Below are 25,535 nucleotides of genomic sequence, written 5' to 3' on the forward strand. Positions count from 1 at the left end.
ATAGCTAGCTCACTCGGTCAGGCCTTGGGGTTGCTTGGAGCTCTTATTCTTTTTTACTGTTCACTCGTAGACTTAAAATGACATGAAATTGATGCGTCGTGCGGCAGCATTTTTCCACAAGAAACTGGTGCACTTATATTCTCAAATCTTACATCCAGAAGCTTTTAATTTTTTTTTAGGAGATTAAATAAAACACTTCTTTCCAAATGAATATTTTTTTTTCTTCGATTTTATTCAACTTTGAATTGCAGTTTTTCCCGACAGCCAGAAGTAGATAAATATTTGATAGAATTAAAAATGTATTATATAATTGTAGTCAAATCATTTGCAATTTATTGCAGACTATGATATGACACAGCATATACAAAGTGCCACTGTTCATCCTCAAACCTGCATAAAATGGTAGCAAACAAAGCATACAAGTTTCCCTTTACTTGAACTAGGAAACTCAAACCTATTCCAGGATTAACCCGAGTTTCTAGTGGAAACTTTTGAGTGGCCTGGTGTAGAGCTCTGTCCTCAACTCTCTTCAACACCTTTTGGATGAACTAAAACACTGACTGCACCCCAGGCCTGCTCATCTTAAATCATTACCTGCTTTTACACTCTCCCAGTTTAAGTGTAGATTAAAAACATATCTTTTTAGCAAAGCCTACACATAACACACATCACACACATCACATCACAACCTTGTGCTCCAGAATATATGATTACATGCACATTATCAACTTGTGCTGTTAATATCATGAACAGCAGCTACGCTAATTCCTCTCCACTGCTTCTCTTTCTCTCCCCATCCCGAGGCATCCTGAGGTTTGGCCAGCCCCAGTCACGTCCCACCTCGTTGTTCTGTATTGTTGAAAGATTTATGACCAAACTCTTGATGTCACCCATATGAGGATGGGTTGCCCTTTGAGTCTGGTTCCTCTCAAGGTTTCTTCCTCATATCATCTAAGGGAGTTTTTCCTTGCCACTGTCGCCACGGCTTGCTCATCAGGGACAAACGCACACCATTCACCTTCACTGTTGTTTTCTGTAAAGCTGCTTTGAGACAATGTCTGTTGTGAAAAGCGCTTTACAAATAAACTTGACTTGACTTGACTTGACTTTTACCAAAACCCATTGAGCTGAATGAGCAAAAATCTCTACAAGCACAATCCAAAATCTAGTGGAACATCTTCCCAGAAGAGCAAATGGAGACTAGATGTAGAATTGGAGGAGAATAATGGGGGAAATAATGTAGATGCTAAACAGAAATCTCAAAATAAAACAGGCATTAGACAAGTTTTTGCACAAACTATTACTCATTTAGTCAACAATCTCAGAGATATGATCACTTCTGCAAACATACATCACTCAGGCTAAGTGGTGTTTCGTTCGTAAACAAATCAGGATTTTAAACGAACCTTTTAAACAAAGAAATCTTTCTTGTTTATGCTTTATTTCATATTTGTATTCACTGAAGTCCGTATTAAAAATGTGACGCTTTTAGGAGCTGTATTGGAGCTGTGATTGGCTGAAAATACTGACAGAATGCTTACTGAACATGACTTGCTGTTAAATCTAAATGAAATGTTACTGATTCTGTACAAACAGCAGGAACTAGTTGTGTGAACAATTTAAACAAACTAGTACTTGTTGGTTGTGAATAAAGCAAACAAATGAGTAATTCATTCATTAGAAACTGGTTCTTTCCCAGATCACAAAATTAGAGGCACACAATTGTATAGGGTGTTTTTGGATGCACTAGCATTACATTTTCCCTTCACTTGAACTAGGAGACCCAAATCTGTTTCAGCATGACAATGCTTCTGTGCACAATGGCAGCTCTATGAAGATATGCTTTACATAGGTTGGAGTGGAAGATCTTGAGTGGCCTGTTATAGAGCTATTTCTTCAACCCTGTTGAACACCTTAGGGATGAATTGGAACAATGCCTGCATCCCAGGCCTCCTCACCTCACCTTCATCAGTACCTGACTTTAATGTGAATATCACTGGTCCACAGCACGGAGCGTAATCGGAAGCTTTGGTTATGTAATGATCTGTGATGACTTTACATAATAAATATAATGTCAATTGACTGTTGATCCAACTGTGAGCTGTTTTTTTCCTACCAAACTCAAAACAGGAAAATAGTGACTCTGTTATTGTCAATTGAGGTGGAATAAGTTACTAAACAGTATTGGTCTAAAATCACACACTGGTAATTGTCATTCGTAAATGAAAGAAACAGACAAGGTGAATAAACCTATAGGATCTGCTGACTCACTGATGTCATCTCGGCTAATATTTGCATGTGGTTTGTTCAAATCTCCCCTCTTTTAGCAAGAAATTATATATTTTTGGGGCAGTACTTTGAAATGTGTGTAAGACAAAGTCAAAAACAAGACTTTGATATTGTGTGTTATGAGCTTGATACCAATCTGCTATACAAGAATGTGTAAAAATGACTAATGGCTCTTTGCAGCATTTTTTTTTTCTATTACATTCGTTTTCTCATTCGAGACCACTCTAGCAAAACTACCCTGCACTGATGTAACTTATGGAAATAATCCTTGTTGAACGGTGCTCGGAATCGGGAACATTCGAATTTGAATTTAAAGCCAAATCTTTTCGGTAAATGGAATCAAAAGATATGAGTTAATGCAATAGTTTAAAAATACTACTGCTCCTCAAGAGTCTTTTTTAGTTTTATACCAGGTTTCCATACTATAGATTATAACGTGATTAATAAGCATAAAACTGCTAAATAGGTAACACACAATGGTCTTCTCATTGATTCTTCTCATTCATTCGTCAATCCTTCTAATAACCACAATCCTGTAAATACTTTATAATAAAAAAATCTAATACAACTTGCATGAAGTTATCGGATGTGACAAGGTGCCCTTTACTTTGTGTTGGAACCTCTTAGGCATCTGATGTCATCAGTAGACTGACTAAATGATGGTGAATTGATGGTTTGGCTGGCAGCAAAGTTCTCTGAATTAAGTGCTCTTTAACATCTCCCTCAAGTAAAAAAAAAAACAACAGAAATGGTGTGTTAAACCTCTGAGTATTATAATATATTAGCTGATCCACAGTTGGTCTTGTGTGAAGTGCTTAATGAATTTCCCACACCAAAGAAGTTGTGTCTACTTTGTTAATTACTGCAAGTCAAACACAAAGTTCAGACGATGCATATTGGGAATCAATCGGATCCAAGCAGATTCTTACAAATTTACAACTCTAAGTTTAGAACCTTTTGCACTTCTATTCAGCTTGTTGGTGTAGAACATGTGACACTGGCTGGCCAAAATAAAAGTTGCACACTAATATTACATTGGGCTGTCGTTTCAATAAGCTTTTGCAAGGCCACAACATTTATTTCAATCCACAGTTGCATTCATTTCTTTCCAAGATCTTGCATTGAAGCTGGAAGAGTCAGAACAGTGCATAAAGTCTTCTTCATCCCATTCCAAAGATTCTCAATGGAGTTATCTGGACTCTGTGGTGGCCAATCCATGTGTGAAAATGATGCCTTATGAAACTCTCTTTCACAATTTGAGCCAGATGAATGCATTGTCATTGTCATCTTGGAATAAGTCTGTGCCATCAGGGAAAAAGAAATCCATTGATGGTAAATTTGGTCATTTTTTAAGGCTCATAACGTTGCTGAACCTAGACTTGATCAACTAAAAGCAACCACAGATCAAAACATTTTCCACACAGACATGTACAGTTGACAATAGACATGATAGGTGCATCACTTCCTCCTCCTCTCTTCTTACCCAGATGTGCCCATCACTCTGGGCCAGGGTAAAGTTTGACTTTTTAGACCACATGACCTTTTTCTATTTGTCCTTTTCTTTATGCTTCTTATCAGATTTTTCTTCTTAGCAAACCTTTTCACTTATAGGTGGTTTTCTTAAGGCTACACCGCTGTTTAGTCCAAACAGAGTTCTCTTCACATTGTTACATGCAAATGCTGTTAATTTCACTATCAAACATCACTGTGAATTCTACTGTTCCTTTTTTATTTTCCACAATTTGATTTCACCAAATATTTAAATGATCTCCATTCACAATCATACAAGATTTTTTTTTTTTCCCGAACACATTTCTCCCTCGAAGATGATGCTTCACCACTGTCTTTCCAGGTTTTAATAATGCATTGAACAGTTCTTAACCCAGTTTTTTTTTTTTTATCTCCTCAGTTGTTTTCTTTGCTTGATGCAGGCCAACTTAGTTTCAATAAAGCATTGGTTTCATTTTTGGAAGAATGATTTGTTATTAAAACCATCAAAGGTGTCATATTGTTGCCATTTTGGGTTTAGCCCAAGAGTGTAGAGCTTCTATTCAACAACAATATGCATTGGAGTGGAGTTTTCCAAAATGTGGCACAAAAAGCAGCCACAATCCATTTTATTGAGGAATACTGGGAGTGAAGCATTCACATTAATTTCCATTCTTTCAGTGGTTTAGTAAACAAAATGCAAATTTCCGGTCTGAGGAACCAAATATAAATAGATTATTCTGAATGAAATGAGAATCCAGGAAATCTTTTTGTGTCCAGTGACACATTTCCATAAACTAGGTTTAAACTAGGACTGGGATCCCAGGGGTGCAAGCAGCAGGTGTTTATTTTCCAGTGTTTACCAGTGGCTTGTTAGAAATGAGTGGTTATGGTCATGGTGGTTTAAATAATGCTACTGGATTTAATCCATTTTGGAAAATAGAATTTAAGAAATACTGCATATTTCTGATAAAACATAATGTACTATGTATTTCTAGTTAAAACCAGGGGTGAAACCTGGCTTGGACATTTAGTGCTGTAGCCTTAAAGACATTTCCTATTTTCACTGATGTTCATAAACCTCAGTCAAAAAAAACTGCCGTGTTGTAATTTTGTGTCTTCAGTGAAAAGAGTATAGAATTGTATTGTATTTTATTTTTTCGGTGAATCCCAAGGCAGGGTTTACAGGAAAACTTAAGAGAATTTGTGAATTATTGGCTGTCAGGTCTTAATCCTGCCAAGTGTTAGCTCACACAGTCAGTTAGTCTAATGGATACCTGTGAAATGTTTTGAAATCTCTTACTGGAATGCATGTCAAAAAAGATACATCCCGTCTTCCAGCCAGAATCATTACCAATTACAATTAACTGTTAGCTTAGCAACCATGATAATTGCTTGATGCTAAACTAGCCAGCTAATAGCAGGGATGGATCAGCTGCATGGTTATTTAGCTTGTGTGGTGTTTCTGTTTAAATGGCAGAATGGTTTCTAGAACAAAATACATAATAGATAAAATCAGTGACCCTTGTAACTGATCACATAAAATCTGATAATCCAAAGAGATTTTCACTGCTGCATCAGGGCTACAGGCTGAAATATAGCTCATGAATTTGGGCATCCACTACATTATACAGCTTGTAGCAGAGCATGTTTAAGACTGATCAGAATGTCTGAGGGTTAGACTCCAGCGCTATTGGACCCCTGAGCAATGCTTTTAAATTTCTCTGGTCCAGAATGTGCTGTGTCATGGCTAACCTTGAGCTCTGACCCCAAACCTTGTCTTGAATGCTTTAAAAAACATTCTACGTGCCTTGGCTAATGCTAAACCCCAGCTCTCTAAGCATAGTCATAGAGCAGTTTGGTAATACCCATGCCCAATTACAGTACTAGCAAGAGAAAGAGAGGGGAAAAAGAAGTGTTTCATAAAGGGCTCTGGATTTTTAGTTTTACATCTCATGCGGCAGCCTTTGTGATGTTCAGTAGAGACTTAAAAATAAAAAGGCGAGGAACGAGGTTCGCCACAACTGGAACATTTGTCATTCGTGCAGCATATATCATTTATAAAATTTTTTTTTAAATATAAATGACATGAGTCTGGGTAAAGCTTAAGCTGAGAGTTCCTTGCAATGAACATGAAAAGGATCCAAGGTAATTTATTCTGCTTTTTTTTTCCAGAAATAAATAACTTATTAGATGGAAAGCTGTGAATAACAATGACAAACATTTCTTACATTTATACGATAAATTCAAAATCACATGATCTCTTTCAAGGCTGGTAGAACTTGCCAACTTGCCCGGTTGCAAAGGTCTCCACTTCAAAACCAAACTCTTCAGCAATGCAGTAATGGAGTTAATATGGCAAACAGATGTGCTTTAATAGTGCAAGTCATGAAAACAAAGGGCTTACCATTTGGACTCTCTTCATCTATGGCAACTATGGTGGCTGGTGGACCACTTCTGGAGAGCTTGCACTCTGGTTTGGAAGAGAAACAGATAATACATTTCTTAATACAGCTACTATTTGGCTACTTTTGGCTAGCATTTCAAATTGCTAAAGCAGCATGGCCGTCACATGGACATAGGTTCTATTGGTAGAGGTACTTTTCTTAGAACAGGTAAGACAGGAGATGCACAAGATGAAAAGAAGAATGAATAACAGACTTACCCTCATACTGCCAGTCTGTAAGTGGAAACAGGGCCATCACAGGAACAGGGGGAAAGAGAAAGAAAACAGAGTGACCTTTCTCTATTAATCAACAACTTTGATTTATTTATTAAGTCCTGCAATGTTAACAAACTGAGAAATTAGACTCAATGGTATTTGAGGCGTTAAATAAAACATAAACGTGATTTAAAGTGTCCTGATCACTGATTTCATTTACTGATTTCTCGCACACTATCACATCATTCTGCACTCATGACACAGAATGGTGTACGAACCAAATCCACATCAGATTGACCTTTGCAATTACAAGATTTCAATAAGGGTTGAATACAGGAACTTATAAACAAAAAAATATATAAAAATATAATTCATGTCCTGATGATTGGATGCATGAAATGCCATGGTGTTAAGATTATTATGAATTATTAGAAAAATAATGCACACTCAAGGTGGTAATGCAGCCATGATGTGAAGCGGAGAGGTTGTTCCACCTCGACTGTGCATTCATTTTCTTATAACTCAAAGGCCGTAGTCAATTATTCTGCTTATTACCACAATTACCACACCGCAAAACATTGCTCACATGTTTCAGTTCAAGACATTTGTCAGACATTTTTCTTAAATTGCTCTTTTGTGTAGAACTAATTTTTTTACGCATTTAATCTCAAGCCTGACTTGCTAGTCCCAATGTCATTTCAGAACTAGCAGTGAAGGCTTAAGCCATTAATATACAGCTATTTGAGAAAGAGAGAGAGAGAGATAGATATATATATATATATATATATATATATATATATATATATATATATATATATATATATATAGAGAGAGAGAGAGAGAGAGAGAGAGAGAGAGAGAGAGAGAGAGAGAGAGAGAGAGAGAGAGAGAGTAAGATGTAAGAAAAATTAAAAAGCATACTAGAGGGTTAGATATCTATCTATCTATCTATCTATCTATCTATCTATCTATCTATCTATCTATCTATCTATCTATCTATCTATCTATCTATCTATCTATCTATCTATCTATCTATCTATCTATCTATCTATCTATCTATCTATCTATCTATCTATCATCTAAGGAGGAGATAATGGGTTTGGGTACACCTGAGCTCATTTAGTTGTGGAAAGCGGGGCGAGGACATGAGTGAGTTCATTGAGAGATGCCAAAGGTGTCGGCCATGTTGGGTGGCTTCAGTGGTTGCTGGGAAAAGGAGTGTGTTTGTGTTCGTGTTGTTTAATCTAGCACCTTGGTCCTGGTGGAATGTTGTTTCTTTTTACTGTATGCTATATCCCCTATTCAGTAAAAGCCTACTGGACTTGACCTGACCTGAACCTAAAACTAGTTTCTCACAGTACTGTATCTTTTTGCAATATGGTGTGGAGAAAAGACTTTGCACGCTTTGTTATTCAATTAAACAGTGAAAGGATCAGCTGTTGATTCTGACCTTCACTTCTCTGTCAATCAATCTTTTTTGCTTTCTTTTATTGTTCACTAGCTGACTCAAAAGAAGCAGTCACCCATAAGCGCCATGCTGTTTGCCGTGTTATGAATTTGTTGTAAATATTGTTTAAAATGAAAAAAAAACCAAAACAAAACATACTATATATATATATATATATATATATATAAATACATACACAGTGAGGAAAATAAGTATTTCAACACCCTGCTATTTTGCAAGTTCTCCCACTTAGAAATCATGGAGGGGTCTGAAATTGTCATCGTAGGTGCATGTCTACTGTGAGAGACATAATCTAAAAAAAAAAAAATCCAGAAATCACAATATATGATTTTTAAACTATTTATTTGTATGATACAGCTGCAAATAAGTATTTAAACACCTGTCTATCAGCTAGAATTCTGACCCTCAAAGACCTGTTAGTCTGCCTTCAAAACGTCCACCTCCACTACATTTATTATCCTAAATTAGATGCACCTGTTTGAGGTCGTTAGCTGCATAAAGACACCTGTCCACCCCATACAATCAGTAAGAATCCAACCACTAACATGGCCAAGACCAAAGAGCTGTCCAAAGACACTAGAGACAAAATTGTACACCTCCACAAGGCTGGAAAGGGCTACGGGGAAATTGCCAAGCAGCTTGGTGAAAAAAGGTCCACTGTTGGAGCAATAATTAGAAAATGAAAGAAGTTAAACATGACTGTCAATCGCCCTCGGACTGGGGCTCCATGCAAGATCTCACCTCGTGGGGTCTCAATGATCCTAAGGAAGGTGAGAAATCAGCCCAGAACTACACGGGAGGAGCTGGTCAATGACCTGAAAAGAGCTGGGACCACCGTTTCCAAGGTTACTGTTGGTAATACACTAAGACGTCGTGGGTTGAAATCATGCATGGCACGGAAGGTTCCACTGCTTAAACCAGCACATGTCCAGGCACGTCTTAAGTTTGCCAATGACCATTTGGATGATCCAGAGGAGTCATGGGAGAAAGTCATGTGGTCAGATGAGACCAAAATAGAACTTTTGGGTCATAATTCCACTAGACGTGTTTGGAGGAAGAAGAATGATGAGTACCATCCCAAGAACACCATCCCTACTGTGAAGCATGGGGGTGGTAGCATCATGCTTTGAGGGTGTTTTTCTGCACATGGGACAGGGCGACTGCACTGTATTAAGGAGAGGATGACCGGAGCCATGTATTGCGAGATTTTGTGGAACAACCTCCTTCCCTCAGTTAGAGCATGGGTCGAGGCTGGGTCTTCCAACATGACAATGACCCGAAACACACAGGCAGGATAACCAAGGAGTGGCTCTGTAAGAAGCATATCAACGTTCTGGCGTGGCCTAGCCAGTCTCCAGACCTAAACCCAATAGAGAATCTGTGGAGGGAGCTCAAACTCCGTGTTTCCTTAGCGACAGGCCAGAAACCTGACTGATCTAGAGAAGATCTGTGTGGAGGAGTGGGCCAAAATCCCTCCTGCAGTGTGTGTAAACCTGGTGAAAAACTACAGGAAACGTTTGACCTCTGTAATTGCAAACAAAGGCTCCTGTACCAAAAATTAACATTGACTTTCTCAGGTGTTCAAATACTTATTTGCAGCTGTATCAAACAAATAAATAGTTAAAAAATCATACATTGTGATTTCTGGATTTTTTTTTTAGATTATGTCTCTCACAGTGGACATGCACCTACGATGACAATTTCAGACCCCTCCATGATTTCTAAGTGGGAGAACTTGCAAAATAGCAGGGTGTTCAAATACTTATTTTACTCACTGTATGTGTATGTTTCTTTTTTTTTTTTTTCATATTTTAGAAAAATAAATAAAAATAATAACAAACCCAAATCAGAACATGAAGATCCGGACCTCAAGTAGCAAACTTTCAGGAGTATTGACCATAGACTACATTTCCCAGCAGCCACTGCCCTTCCATGTCGGGATCACATATCACTGATCTCAAACACACACACACACACACACACACACACACACACACACACACACACACACACACAAACACACACACACAAACAAGCACCTGTTTCTTGTTTCAATGCAAATTCATTCCACCCATGTAACGCATATCTTCACGTAGCTGGCTTTGTGCACAGGTTCAGGTCTCCTAGTTCAAGTGAAGGGAAAATGGCTCCAGGAAACTGACCAGAAGCATTGTTAAGCTGCCACGCTTGGGGCCCTTAAGCAAGGCCCATAAACCTCTGTGCTCCAGGGGAGCTTGTATCATGGCTGACCCTGCACTCTGATACCCAGCTTCCTAACATCACTGAGATATGCGAAGAAAGAATTTCACTATGCTGTAAAGTACCTGTGACAAATATAAAGCACATTTCCTTACTTCCTAAATGCTACAATATCTAAAAACATACTATACAATTGTCTGCCTCTCAAGTTGTGGTAACAGTTTGGAGAAGACCCACATATAACTGGAACACTCTGGTGTCCCAATACTTTTACCATATAATGCAGATCGACATTCAGAACCGTTTTCTGTATGCAAAAGAAATCATATTGTTAAGGTTTTTTACTTGAGGCTGATTCCTTCCATTAAAGAGCACGTTCAGACGAGTCTCTGATGGCTTTTGATCCAACACGGGTCGTCAGGTTGTACACAAACATGTTTAATCCGTGCAAGCTCAAGTGCTTAAAGCACAGGGGGGACGTGCTGCATACTAACATGGTCTGAAATTCCGTTAAGTATTTCTATGATTTTCTTATGCATTCTATCTTAAGTCTTCGTTCCTGATTCCAAAAAAACAGAATTAGTCATTTTAGAACTTGTAATGGCGGATCACGCCAATGATATAGAATTGGGGGGGCAAAAAGACAGAAAGAGAGAGAGATTGCAAGCGAGGAAAGACATGTATGTTCTGTAAAATAAATCAAGAATCAATATTTATTCATGCATTGAATTTCTGCACTAATAAAAATGCATCAAGTTGTTGATTCCATTGTGTATGTTAGTTATGTATATTTGACTAAATGACAGGAGGTGGAGCTGGAGGTAGCAGAGCTGAAGATGCTGAGGTTTTCGTTGGGAGTGACGAGGATGGACAGGATTAGAAACAAGTTTATTAGAGGGACAGCGCATGAAGGACGTTTTGGGGACAAAGTGAGAGAGGCACGATTGAGATGGTTTGGACATGTGCAGAGGAGGGACATGGGGTATATCGGTAGGAGAATACTGAGGATGGAGCCACCAAGAAGGAGGAAAAGAGGAAGACCAAGAAGGAGGTTTATGGATGTGGTGAGGGAAGACATGTAGGTAGTTGGTTTGAAAGAGGCAGTTGTAGAGGACAGGGGGGTATGGAGACGAATGATCCGCTGTGGCGACCCTTAATGAAAGAAGGCGAAAGAAGAAGAATGTTAGATATGTATGCTGTGGTGTAGGTTTACATTTCCTAACTTTCCTTAAATATTCCTAAGATTCTACTTTCTTTCAGGTTATTGCTGACATCTTTTTCCTTTTTTATAATTTAGTTTGACGAATAGTGTCTTAGACTTTTCGGACTCCAACATATAGCAGAGAATGCACCTACATACTGTAGAGTAGTCAGCTGGAACACTAAATGAGCAGCTGGAAGGATGGCTGGATGGATGGATGGATGGATAGACAGATTGGTAAATAGATGAGGAAATGAGGCAGCGCAATGGTGCACCATGTCCACCATTTAATGATTTGAGAAAACTGCTCCCCTTTATATAACAGAGAGAGCGAGAGAGAGAGAGAGAGAGAGAGAGAGAGAGAGAGAGAGAGAGAGAGAGAGAGAGAGAGAGAGAGAGAGTTGTATAATTGCATAGAGCTGCATTTGAGAGCATAAATAAATTTTGTTTCAGGTCACTCTCATCCTCCGCTGCTTCTCTCTCTCTCTCTTTACCACTTTTCTTTGGGGTCAACAGGTACGAGACAATCACCGCAGTACTGGAATAAACCATTCTGTTGGGCACGTCAATCCTATGAAGCATAACACAGCTGTTTGTTGTGTCTGCCAGCAGAATCCTCAAACTATTCACATACAAAGCTACTATCTGTTGCCTTCAGTCTGCTGCTCATGAATTAGAGATTAATAATGCGTATCTCAAGTTACAAGGCTTGAATGCAGCAACATGGTAAATTCGAGTGGATCAGGGTTCTTAGCAACCGGGCCATTGTTTGGATGCAGTGTTTTCAGCGACCATATTTACAGTGCCTTGCGAAAGTATTCGGCCCCCTTGAACTTTGCGACCTTTTGCCACATTTCAGGCTTCAAACATAAAGATATAAAACTGTAATTTTCTGTGAAAAATCAACAAGTGGGACACAATCATGAAGTGGAACGAAATGTATTGGATATTTCAAACCTTTTTAACAAATAAAAAACTGAAAAATTGGGCGTGCAAAATTATTCAGCCCCCTTAAGTTAATACTTTGTAGCGCCACCTTTTGCTGCGATTACAGCTGTAAGTCGCTTGGGGTATGTCTCTATTAGTTTTGCACATCGAGAGACTGAAATTTTTTCCCATTCCTCCTTGCAAAACAGCTCGAGCTCAGTGAGGTTGGATGGAGAGCATTTGTGAACAGCAGTTTTCAGTTCTTTCCACAGATTCTCGATTGGATTCAGGTCTGGACTTTGACTTGGCCATTCTAACACCTGGATATGTTTATTTGTGAACCATTCCATTGTAGATTTTACTTTATGTTTCGGATCATTGTCTTGTTGGAAGACAAATCTCCGTCCCAGTCTCAGGTCTTTTGCAGACTCCATCAGGTTTTCTTCCAGAATGGTCCTGTATTTGGCTCCATCCATCTTCCCATCAATTTTAACCATCTTCCCTGTCCCTGCTGAAGAAAAGCAGGCCCAAACCATGATGCTGCCACCACCATGTTTGACAGTGGGGATGGTGTGTTCAGGGTGATGAGCTGTGTTGCTTTTACGCCAAACATAACGTTTTGCATTGTTGCCAAAAAGTTCGATTTTGGTTTCATCTGACCAGAGCACCTTCTTCCACATGTTTGGTGTGTCTCCCAGGTGGCTTGTGACAAACTTTAAACGACACTTTTTATGGATATCTTTAAACAATGGCTTTCTTCTTGCCACTCTTCCATAAAGGCCAGATTTGTGCAGTATACGACTGATTGTTGTCCTATGGACAGAGTCTCCCACCTCAGCTGTAGATCTCTGCAGTTCATTCAGAGTGATCATGGGCCTCTTGGCTGCATTTCTGATCAGTCTTCTCCATGTATAAGCTGAAAGTTTAGAGGGAAGGCCAGGTCTTGGTAGATTTGCAGTGGTCTGATTCTCCTTCCATTTAAATATTATCGCTTGCACAGTGCTCCTTAGGATGTTTAAAGCTTGGGAAATCTTTTTGTATCCAAATCCGGCTTTAAACTTCTCCACAACAGTATCTCAGACCTGCCTGGTGTGTTCCTTGTTCTTCAGATGCTCTCTGCGCTTTAAACGAACCTCTGAGACTATCACAGTGCAGGTGCATTTATACGGAGACTTGATTACACACAGGTGGATTTTATTTATCATCATTAGTCATTTAGGTCAACATTGGATCATTCAGAGATCCTCACGGAACTTCTGGAGAGAGTTTGCGGCACTGAAAGTAAAGGGGCTGAATAATTTTGCACACCCAATTTTTCAGTTTTTAATTTGTTAAAAAAGTTTGAAATATCCAATACATTTCGTTCCACTTCATGATTGTGCCCCACTTGTTGTTGATTCTTCACAAAAAATTACAGTTTTATATCTTTATGTTTGAAGCCTGAAATGTGGCAAAAGGTTGCAAAGTTCAAGGTGGCCAAATACTTTCGCAAGGCACTGTACTTAAACAAACTGAAGTGGGCCAAGTTTCAACAGGTGTGCAAATGAGGAGCTGTATTTTTTTAGTTTTCGATCACAGATGTCAGAGTAATAAGGTTCTCAACATACTCCATTGTGTCCCAGGACATTCCAGTGCCTTTGTTAACCTGCAATTGAATTATTGGTTTTTGTTGTTGTTGTTTTTTCTAACCACCTTCGATCAATAACATCCATACAGTAGCTCCTCAAGTCCAAGCGCCTTATTTAGATTTAAGAGAATAGGGCTTTCTACAGAACAACCTTTATCTGGAATCATCCGTGACAACAGGAATTAGTTTGTTTTTTAACTTTACATGTAACTTAAGTACCAAAGGTGTCGAACATAAGACAATGAGTGAGGTGCACCGTCAGACTAAAATACAAGGGCTAATGTGAAACAGGTGCAGAGATCATGTAACATGGTACAGAGTTGACGTGAAGCAAAGTCCCAGAGCAGAAGCCTGAAAAAAGGTGCCGTTCTTGAATAAATAGTTTTTAATTGGTTAAAAAAATGCATATTCATGGCCTGACTGTTCTTACTTAGCTTGTATATACAGCAACCGTTTTAATAGGAACAGCTGCTAATGTATGCAACTGCCTGATCATTCGATCAAATAGCAGCACCACTATATATAAAATAATGCAGAATAAACATCAGGACCGATGCTTTATCTCACGTCGTGAAAGTGCCAGACAGAAACTTATAAACACTGGTAACCATAACCATAAATGACTACATTTTTTAAATATTATTTATACACTATTCCATTTAAAGATCTAGCTAGTTAACCAGTATGGCTAATGTAGCCAAGTAATAGGCTACAGACCACAATTTGGGCCCTATAGTAAGTCAACTAGTGTAGAGTGGCAGTTCCATGTATGGAAGATCAGAGGAAAATAGCTGGATTTGTTCGAGTTGACAAAAAAACTATAGCAGCTCAAAACAACCACTTTTTTTTACAACTGTGGTGAAGAGAAAAGCAGCTCGGAATGTTCAGGATATTAAAGCTTCCACTTTTGTCTGCCAAGAACTGAAACTTGAGGACAAGGTCCTTGATATGATTCTGATGCTTTATATAAAGGTTAACTGAAGATCTGTATCCAGTCACTGTTGCTACATAATTACATGATTCAGCAGCTGTTCCTAAAAAAATATATAATTATAGTGATATTTCATCTATATCTCCTTCTTAAAACGATGACTCACGTTCCTGCTGTGGTGAATATTTTCACCTAGACACTATAGAGGGTTATCTCTGCGAAGAAGTTCTGCAGTGACCATGTCTTTTCACCACATGCTAAGCTGTTTGGCACTCAGAACAGGATGGGCTTCCTTCCCTTCCTTTGGCTCCTCTCGAGGATTCATTCCAACCATCTTTCTAACAGAATAAACGTCCGTTAACCAGGAAAAGATTTTATGAGTTTAAAGCTTCCGAATGTTTAATGATGCCCCATTACGGGTCCTGATCTTACAGCAGGCGTCAATCAGAACAGATTCAAAGACCTCTTTCAAATTGATGGTTTCTTAGAATAAATTGCCCCAGCTGTGTAGATTCATCTCAGTGAAGATGGATCTATACTATAGACCATAGCACTTTTATGAAAAGAGGTCAAATATCAAAGAGCAAATTTGGTGTGATGTAATAAAGTCAGATATAATTAAGCTTTCTTTAATGGGATGGTAGTGTTTGATGATGCGGATGAATAATAACCAGTGAAAGCGTAATTGGGGCAGGCTCTTGCTCTTACATAATCACAGAGCAGAGAAAAATATCTTTTTCATCCATCTTTTTAATAGATAAAATGCATTGTACGCCATTAAAAGGAAAATAATCAATAATTGGCTGGGACGACAAAACAAATAATGAATTATTTTTTAATAACACTATGTCCCATGTGCTTAATCCTCTTATCCCATGCCAGGCAGTAATTTTTTTTATGTTTAAAGTTACATTTGGTTGTTTTTGTTTGGTTTGTTGCTACTTAAAGATTTGTGAATTCAATAGTTCGGTGCTACGAAGTCAAAGAACTACCTGTCAAGTCAAGTAGGTGGATGCCAATATCATGTATCCCCATGACAGAAAGAAAGATGATTTAATGTGTAAGGTTACCTGGCCTTGAATTTCACGCCCATACTTTAGATGGCATGATACCATCATGAGCATAGCCTGATTTAATACCATTCAAAAAATCCAGCTAGCTAACAATTATAGCTAATATAATTAACCAATAGCCACCACACAAATACCTATTAGCAAATCAGATTTATAACATGAGGTGCAAAAAAATCCGCAGTGAATAGCTAGATTGGTGCATACTGATAGAAAGGCTATGGTAGCTGGAATAACCGCTCTTTGCAACCATAGTGATTAGAAAAGCATCACAAAAAGCAAAAGACAATGAACCTTAATGTTATAGTTGCAGAAGACCACATCAGGTTCCACTCGTGTCAACCAAGAACAAGAATCTGAGTCTATTGTAGGCACAGACTTACCCAAACTGGACAGCTAAAGATTGACTCTAATCTCCTTCCAGTGTTCAACTGTCCATTTTCAGGGTGTCAATGAAATTATAGCTTCAGATTCTTGTTCTTGGCTGACAGGAGTGAAACATAATGTAACTTTTCTTCTGTTGTTATTCCGAGATGCATTTTTTTGCTCACAAAGGTTGTAAAAAGTGTATAGTTGAGTTTCCATGGACCTGCCAGCCTCTGATCTCTATCAGCCTTCAGATTCTTCACTATTTATTTTTTTTGCACCATCTCGAATGTTGTGTGTAAAAAATCCGAGGAAATCAGCAATTTCTGAAATGCTTCAACCAGCTAATCTGGTGCCAACAACCAAGCCAAGGTTAATATTACTTTTCCATTCCAACAGGAATCTCAGTCAACACTAAAACTGGACTGCTGATGATTGGAAAAAGATCAAATCCAACTTGTTTCCAACAAGGTCAATGTTACCAGGATCACAATTTCTCCTCCTCCTGTTGTTCTGTGTAAGAATTTTCTGAAGCTTTAGAAACTATAACACTACAAAACACTGAAAATTCAGCTAATGCTGCTTTCGAAGAATGATCAGGAGTGCCGTTTTTCTTCGCAATGAGCACCCATGACTCTCGTTTAGCTCTGGTATTAGCTTCATTAGCTAACTGATTAGTTGGTCACATGATATACTGCCCTACCTGGCACTCTGAAATTATAAATATGCCCTTTATTCTTTACTTAAAGCCATTTACTGAAACAATTCAATAGTGAATTCTTTTCCAGCTTTATCCCCTTCATCAAAAATAAATGGCATCACGGATAAGTACCTAAAAAACTTTACCTTGTTTTTGGTTGTTACATTTGTCTGTTTTTCCCCTTTAATGGATAATTATCTGGCTGTGCTGGGCACATGTTGATTTTAACCATTCTTTTTTTCCCCCCTCTACAAATAGACTGAGATGGGCTCAGGGTGAAAGGATATTGTTGAAGTGTTTATAAAATGACTGACAGGAAGCAAATCTGAACACAAACTTGCAGCCCAGACCATAACACACTTTTTCACACAGCTTTCCTCTGTCACTTCTTTTCCCCCCGCATTCGACATATTTTCCGCATAAAAATAAGATATTTAAACAAAAAACTGCTGCGTCTTGAAGTGCTTTTCCACCAGATATTGATATTCATGATTGCCCATTTTATAGCAATTTTAAAAGCTGACGCGTTTCTGAATGTAACAGAGTCAGAAGGGGAAAAATGGAAAAAGAAAGTCACATGATGAATTCGAAATTGTGCAATCAGACTCGGCTATGCGTTTTTAGGGTTTGTATGCAGCTTTTAAAGCAGCACCTCAGACCACAATCACAGCACCTTTCTTCTTCCTGTAATGTAGGAACACAGTATTGGCAGGGCGAAGATGGAGCATTACATTGCAGGCACAACAGAAAATCTTTGACTCTCTACTGCGACGTGTCCTCGAGGGCTCATCATGAATAATCTGCTGCACTGATGGGAAGATCGGATCATTTTACTGACTTGGATCATTGAATCTCATTCAGGAAAAATCTTTATTTAAGACATTTCATTCATTTCAGCAGAATAAAAGTTTAATTCTTTGGATCGTATTCCAAAAAGGTACAAAAATATATATATAAATGCATTCGAGGATATATTATGAGAAACAAAAAATATTTATTCAATCATTTGTAACAAGGAAACCATAATAACTCTGTACAAGAAACATAAATGAATGATTCGGCTATTCAAAAGAAATGAATGACTCATACGAAAAGACTGGGGAGGTAACCTAACTACAGTATTCTGTATATAACCTCTGCTGCTGTCACATGACATAAAAATTAATGACTCTGACCAAAAGACTGGGGAGGTGAACTAACTATTCTTTATCCTGTATATAACCTACTGTATGCTGCTGTAACGAGATACAAGAATAAAAGCCCAGGCCTTAAACAAATCATTTTTCTTTACTGTACAGAACGTCTACAGTTGTCAACTTACAGACGAATGATGTTGCACACTTTAAAACAACTTGTTAATTTATTGTCATAAGAAAAATTTGATCAAGAAGAATGAAAAATTAATGAATGACCCAACACTGTCGATGTTTTACGCGACTTATAGATTCCATTATTTTAATGTGACCATAAAGAAGAGGAAATGAAAAAAAATTAAAATAAATTAGAATAGGCTTGTAATTCTACTACAAAATCAAATAATTGAAGGGTATTAGGGCTTTTAAATTTACTAATAAGGTGTAGTGGCTCTTAGATGGAACCCTTGAACAGCACAAAAAAAAAAAAGCATGTGATTGCATTTCATAGTGCGGATTTCACCCTTGTCCTTAGCACGCCATGTAGACATGTCCAGACTGACCCTTGGCTGATTCATGTCCCTCGCTATAGCAGGCATAGTACAATTTTTCAGAGATGAGAGCGAACCATCGGTCGGATTTTACTGTACTGCCAGGCCTCTCCCGAGACACAATCCGCCTTATTACTCGGGTGAAACCTTCACTCCTCTTAATAAGGCGGAGAGTTTAAAGGCTGCGTTTCAAAGTCCCTCTGCACTTCCTCTTACTGTGGAATTATATAAATGTAACAGAATCCGAGCTCAATTCCTTCAAATCATGCTCAATTTGAACCTTAGCAGCTCCCAAAGGAGGAGAAGAAAAAAAGCACAATGGAAACACATAATTGAGTGAGGAAATTAAGAGCGACTGACAATAGGAAAGACTTGCGTAGTATTCTGGAGAGTTTACTGTGCACAATCCCAATATTTAGATCTCACACTTAACCAGGCAAAAAATGAAATTAAAATAGAAGTGCGTTATCGCAACATTTCTAAAATGTTATCGCGTAAAACTATGACGCAATTCATAAACATATGGCAATTGTATGGTAAATCTAAAGATATATACAAACCTACAGTATCGTAACTTGGGCTCTATACTAATACTCTATTGTGATTACCGTAATTTCCGGACTATAAAGCGCACCCATATATAAGAAAAAAACTGAATTTTACAAATATTTTCATTTTTAACATAAATAAGCCGCACCTGTCTATAAGCCTGTCTACACTAACGTACTTTACACAGGCTTTAACGAAAGACACGTTACACACGGTGTAACGGGTAAAATATGTTGCGCTTCCTTTAGGAGCAGAGCGGTATTTTGGGAATAGCATGCCAGAAGCAAGCTCTCCCTTCACCCAGACTCAACGTGTTACAACGGCTTGTATCTAAACAGTAGCCGACCAAGAAAGTCATTGTTCACTGTCTTCCTCCTTCCTTTCACAACTATTTCTCTCGGGAGTTTATCTTTTGGCATCGTCATGCGTTTTAATTTCCGTTCGGAAATTTCATTGGTCTAAATGTTATGGGGTTCAGTTTTTTGGCTTGAAGTTTGTGAAACCGGGAAAAACCCAGAAAAATTGTATAAATTAGCTGCTTCGTTGTTTAAGCCGCGGGGTTCAAAATGTGGGAAAAAAGTAGCGGCTTATAGTCCGAAAAATACGGTATATCTGAAATTTGTTTTGCTTAACACACACACACACACACACACACACACACACACACACATATATATATATATATATATATATATATATATATATATATATATATATATATATATATATATATATATATATATATATATATATATATATACACACATTTGTTTCTACTCAAAATAAATATATTTGATGGAAAACATCTCTCATGGTGTTTTTCTTAATGTCACCTCAGTCTTTTCGAATCTTTATTAGGACTTCTGTGAAAAGTTACATTGTGACAATATTTATTCTTAAATGTAGTTTATTTATAGGAATTTTTTTTTTTTTATGTACATTGCTTATCTATAAATAAGCTTTATATTAACTTTCTCATTATAAACAATGATGCAACTTCATTTGCAGACTCTAAATCTGGCACTAAATGTACTCCATCTTACTCAGAACACAAGCGCCATCATTGGAATCAGGCACTTTTTATTAGACTGCAGCTTTATTCAGATAAACTGATGAACTTACGAGTGTGTATTCACCACACTGAATAGTGCTGTATTTGATTTAGGGATTACGATCATTGAATGTGATATTTAATTTTTAATTTTATTTAAATGAGTCAATCAAATTCTCATAAAAGTGGAATTAAATGTGGTCTGAAATGGTTTAAATGATACGATAAAAAGACAAAAATACCCATTAAAAAAACAACTTGACTAGTGATATGTTTGTGATCAGTTTGCTAAATGAAACGATTATTAGTTATTTATCCAGTTAGTTTTTTTTCAGTACATTCTTACCATTTTATCTCACCTGAAAATAGGATTTTTTTTTATACTAAAATATGCATTGTTGTTGTATTATATACATGAATACAAACACAAGTTTGTTGACACCTGATCGTAAGATTGGTATGTGCTTTTTGAACACTCCATTCTACATTCAATCCCTATTTGCTGTTATAATAACCTCCATTTTTCTGGAAGATGTTCCACTAGATTTTAAAGTTTGGTTGTGTAGATTTGTGTTTAATTAGCCACAAAAGCATTTATAAAGTCACATAATGTTGAAGGCAGCTCAAGATCTTCAACTTGAAGCCATGCATACTATATCTTCATGGAGCTGGCTTTGTGCACAGGAAAATGGTCATGTGTTCAGGTCTCCAAGTTCAAGTGAAATAAAAATGTAATGCTACTGCATCCCATAACATCCTATACAGTTGTGTTTCCGCCCACTTTGTGGTAACAGTTTGGGAAAGGCCACATAAGGCTAGAAAAGTCAGGTGTCCCAATACTTTTGTCCATATAGTGTTACATTTATTTAACTAAACAATTTATTTATTTTTAACAATCTTTTAAAAATAAGAATACTAAAAACAGTATACATGGCACACCATTTATCTGCCCTTAGAATTATATCTTCTTCTTCTTCTTCTTTCGGCTGCTCCCATTAGGGGTCGCCACAGCGGATCATCCGTCTCCATACCACCCTGTCCTCTACATCTGCCTCTTTCACACCAACTACCTGCATGTCTTCCCTCACCACATCCATGAACCTCCTCCTTGGCCTTCCTCTTTTCCTCCTACCTGGTGGCTCCATCTTCAGCATTTTTCTACCAATATAATTCATGTCCCTTCTCTGCACATGTCCAAACCATCTCAATCTCGCCTCCCTCACCTTGTCACCAAAACATCCTACATGTGCTGTCCCTCTAATAAACTCATTTCTAATCTTGTCCATCCTCGTCACTCCCAACGAAAACCTTAACATTTTCAGCTCTGCTACCTCCTGCTCCACCTCCTGTCTTTTACTCAATGCCACTGTCTCTAATCCATACAACATCGCAGGTCTCACCACAGTCCTATAAACTTTCCCTTTCATTCTTGCAGATACCCTACTATCACAAATCACTCCTGTCACTCTTCTCCACCCACTCCACCCTGCCTGCACTCTTTTCTTTACTTCTCTAACACACTCTCCATTACTTTGCACTGTTGACCCCAGGTACCTGAACTCCTCCACCTTCTCCACCTCTTCTCCCTGCAACCGCATCACTCCACTGCCCTCCCTCTCATTCACACACATGTACTCTGTCTTACTCCTACTGACTTTCATTTCCCTTCTCTCAAGCGCATATCTCCACCTCTCCAGGCTCTTCTCAACCTGCTCTCTACTCTCACCACAAATCACAATATCATCTGCAAACATCATAGTCCAGGGAGACTCCTGTCTGACCTCGTCCGTCAACCTGTCCATCACCACTGCAAACAGGAAAGGGCTCAGGGCCGATCCTTGATGCAGTCCAACCTTCACCCTGAACCAGTCTGTCGTACCTACTGCACACTTCACTGCCGTCACACTGTCCTCATACATGTCCTGCACCACCCTCACATACTTCTCTGACACACCTGACTTCCTCATACAATACCACAACTCCTCTCTCGGTACCCTGTCGTACGCTTTCTCTAAATCCACAAATACACAATGCAGCTCCTTCTGTCCTTCTCTATACTTCTCCATCAACATCCTCAAAGCAAATAAGGCATCTGTGGTGCTCTTCCTCGGCATGAAACCATACTGTTGCTCACAGATGGTCACCTCTTCTCTCAGCCTGGCTTCCACTACTCTTTCCCATAACTTCATGGTGTGACTGATCAACTTAATTCCCCTGTAGTTACTGCAGGTCTGCACATCTCCCTTATGCTTAAAGATCGGTACCAGCACACTCCTTCTCCATTCCTCAGGCATCCTCTCCCCTTCCAGAATTCTGTTAAACAATCTGGTTAAAAACTCCACTGCCATCTCTCCTAAACATCTCCACGCTTCTACCGGTATGTCATCTGGTCCAACCGACTTTCCATGCTTCATCCTCTTAATCGCTGCTCTCACTTCCTCCTTACTAATCCTATCTACATCCTGCTTCACCAACTCCACATCCTCCAATCTTCTCTCTCTCTGATTTTCCTCATTCATCAGCTGCTCAAAATACTCCCTCCATCTTCTCAACACACTCTCCTCACTAGTCAACACATTTCCCTCTCCATCCTTTATTGCTCTAACTTGCAGTACATCCTTCCCAGCTCGGTCCCTCTGCCTGGCCAATCGGTATAAATCCTTTTCTCCTTCCTTAGTGTCCAACCTCTTATACAGCTCCTCATATGCCTTTTCCTTGGCTTTCGCCACATCCCTTTTTACCTGCTGCCGCATCTCCTTGTACTCCTGCCTACTTTTCTCATCACTCTGTCGATCCCACTTCTGTTTTGCCAACCTCTTTCCCTTAATGCTCTCCTGCACTTCCTCATTCCACCACCACGTCTCCTTGTCTTGCTTTCTATTTCCAGATGTCACACCAAGTACTTTTCTAGCTGCCTTCCTCATCACTCCTGCAGTAGTTGCCCAATCATCCGGCACCTCTTCACCACCACCAAGCCCCTGTCTGACCTCTTCCCTGAACCTCACACCACACTCTTCATCCTTCAGTTTCCACCATCTTATTCTTCTTTCAATCCTTACTTTCCTCCTCTTCTTCTTCGCCTCCAAAACCATCCTACAGACCACCATCCGATGCTGTCTAGCTACACTGTCCCCCGCCAACACCTTACAGTCTACAATCTCCTTCAGGTTGCATCTCCTACACAGAACATAATCCACCTGTGTGCACCTTCCTCCACTCTTATACGTCACCCTATGATCCTCCTTCTTCTTAAAATACGTGTTCACCACTGCCATTTCCATCCTTTTTGCAAAATCTACCACCATCTGCCCTTCCACATTCCTCTCCTTAAAACCATACCTACCCATCACCTCCTCATCACCTCTGTTCCCTTCACCTACATGCCCATTAAAGTCTGCCCCAATCACCAATCGTTCTTTCCTAGGTACACCATCTACCACTTCATCTAATTCACTCCAGAATCTTTCCTTCTCCTCCATCTCACAGCCAACTTGTGGAGCATAGGCACTGATGACATTTATCATCATCCCTTCAACCTCCACCTTCACGATCATCACCCTATCAGAAACTCTCTTCACCTCCACTACACTCTTACTGTACTCTTCCTTCAGAATCACCCCTACACCATTTCTCTTTCCATCCACACCATGATAAAACAGTTTAAATCCACCTCCAATGTTCCTGGCCTTACTCCCTTTCCACTTGGTCTCCTGAACACACAGCATATCTACCTTTCTCCTCTCCATCATATCAGCTATCTCTCTCCCTTTACCCGTCATAGTACCAACATTTAAAGTACCAACCCGAACCTCTACTCTCCTACACTGCTCCTTTTCCTGCCGTCTCTGTAGACGTCTTCCTCCTCTCCTTCTCCTCCTTCGGCCAACAGTAGCCCAATTTCCACCGGTACCCTGTCGGCTAACGATACCTGTGGCGGTCGTTGTTAACCCGGGCCTCGACCGATCCGGTATGAAATTCTCATTTGTGATCCGCATATTTGATTTGGCACATGTTTTACGCTGGATGCCCTTCCTAACGCAACCCTCCCCATTTACCCGGGCTTGGGACCGGCACTAAGAGTGCACTGGCTTGTGCCCCCCTAATGGCTGGGTTGCCCTTAGAATTATATCTAATAAATAAAAAAAATATTATTGTTCCCACTTGTTCTCACTTTGTGAAATTAGTGCTAGCGTGCTGGACTGTGTCCTGTTTCCTTGGTTTATAAGAGAACCTGAAATGCTTTAATCCAAGAGTCAAAGGGGTTGTTAATTAAGTGCATCTAAATAATATAATATATAGCATTATAAGATCTTATTAGATTATATATTAGATTATCTTCAAACAGGCATTATGCTACCCAAGAGATGTATTACCACAACAAAACTTTGAAAGAACAAATTCACTTAATATGGTATGTAATATTATCCAATAAACTACCATTTGCTTATCAATAGTGCATTCAATAAATTGAAACAAGAACACTATATAAGTACAATTAGCTGTTCAATAGGGTTAAGTTCACTGTACCAATGTGGACCACTTCTTAATGAAAATAAATCATAAACAAATGATTTTTCATTTACTTGCCTTGTTTAAAGAGTGTTTTGACATTTTGTGGATAAAAAGCATCCATTAATCAATTGTACACTTAAATTAAATATCAGGGTAAAAAGGACACCACCAGATTAAAACAGTGAGTTAAAAAGCTCATTTATAGTAAGAACAGTTTCTTTTTTACTTTTTAAACACAACTTTGGGTCTATGTACCTGGGAGATTAAAATGTGGGGAAGTGGGCAGACATGCAACAAAAGGGAAGTGCAAAATGGTGCTTTCCCTGATCTGCCATAAGCCCGACAAAAACAGGGCGAGGATGGAGACCTGAACTGAATACTGAATCAACCTGGTGCATGGCCACAATGCAAGATTAAAGGTGTATAAAATCAGCTTTTTTTTTGACAGGCAATAGTTATTACAGGACATAGGAAAAAATGTGTCTGTTTATTTATTTGAAAATGTAAAGGGCTTTTCCCGATATGAGTTTTTTTTCCCTGAACTGTCACCACAAAGTAACAATTGTATAGAATGTTTTTGGATCCGGTAGCATAAAACTTTCCCTTCACTTGAACTAGGAGACCCAAACCTGTTCCACCATGACAATCACCCGCAACACAAAGCTCCAGCTCCATGAAGATATGCATTTACATAGATTGGAGTGGAAGATCTTGAGTGGCCTAGTACAGAGTTCTAACCTCAACCCTATTGAACACTTACAGGATCAATTGGGATGCAGGCCTTCTCATTCTACATCAGTACCTGAAATTA

General features: G+C 38.8%; 1 protein-coding gene across 1 annotated transcript in view; it reads right to left on the reverse strand.

Moving 5' to 3' along the window:
* The window catches only part of pcdh15b (protocadherin-related 15b), a 226,217-nt gene that overhangs the window by 161,638 nt on the left and 39,044 nt on the right, over positions 1-25,535 (reverse strand). Inside the window, exons 3-4 of the mRNA XM_083556764.1 lie at positions 6,443-6,457; positions 6,185-6,250 (exon numbers count right to left, since the gene is read on the reverse strand). Of these exons, the coding sequence (XP_083412890.1) occupies positions 6,185-6,250; positions 6,443-6,457 (81 nt within the window). The remainder of the gene's footprint in view (positions 1-6,184; positions 6,251-6,442; positions 6,458-25,535) is intronic.

This window comes from Silurus aristotelis (genome assembly GCF_946808225.1).
Source record: "Silurus aristotelis genome assembly, chromosome: 12".
Classification (NCBI taxonomy): Eukaryota; Metazoa; Chordata; class Actinopteri; order Siluriformes; family Siluridae; genus Silurus; species Silurus aristotelis.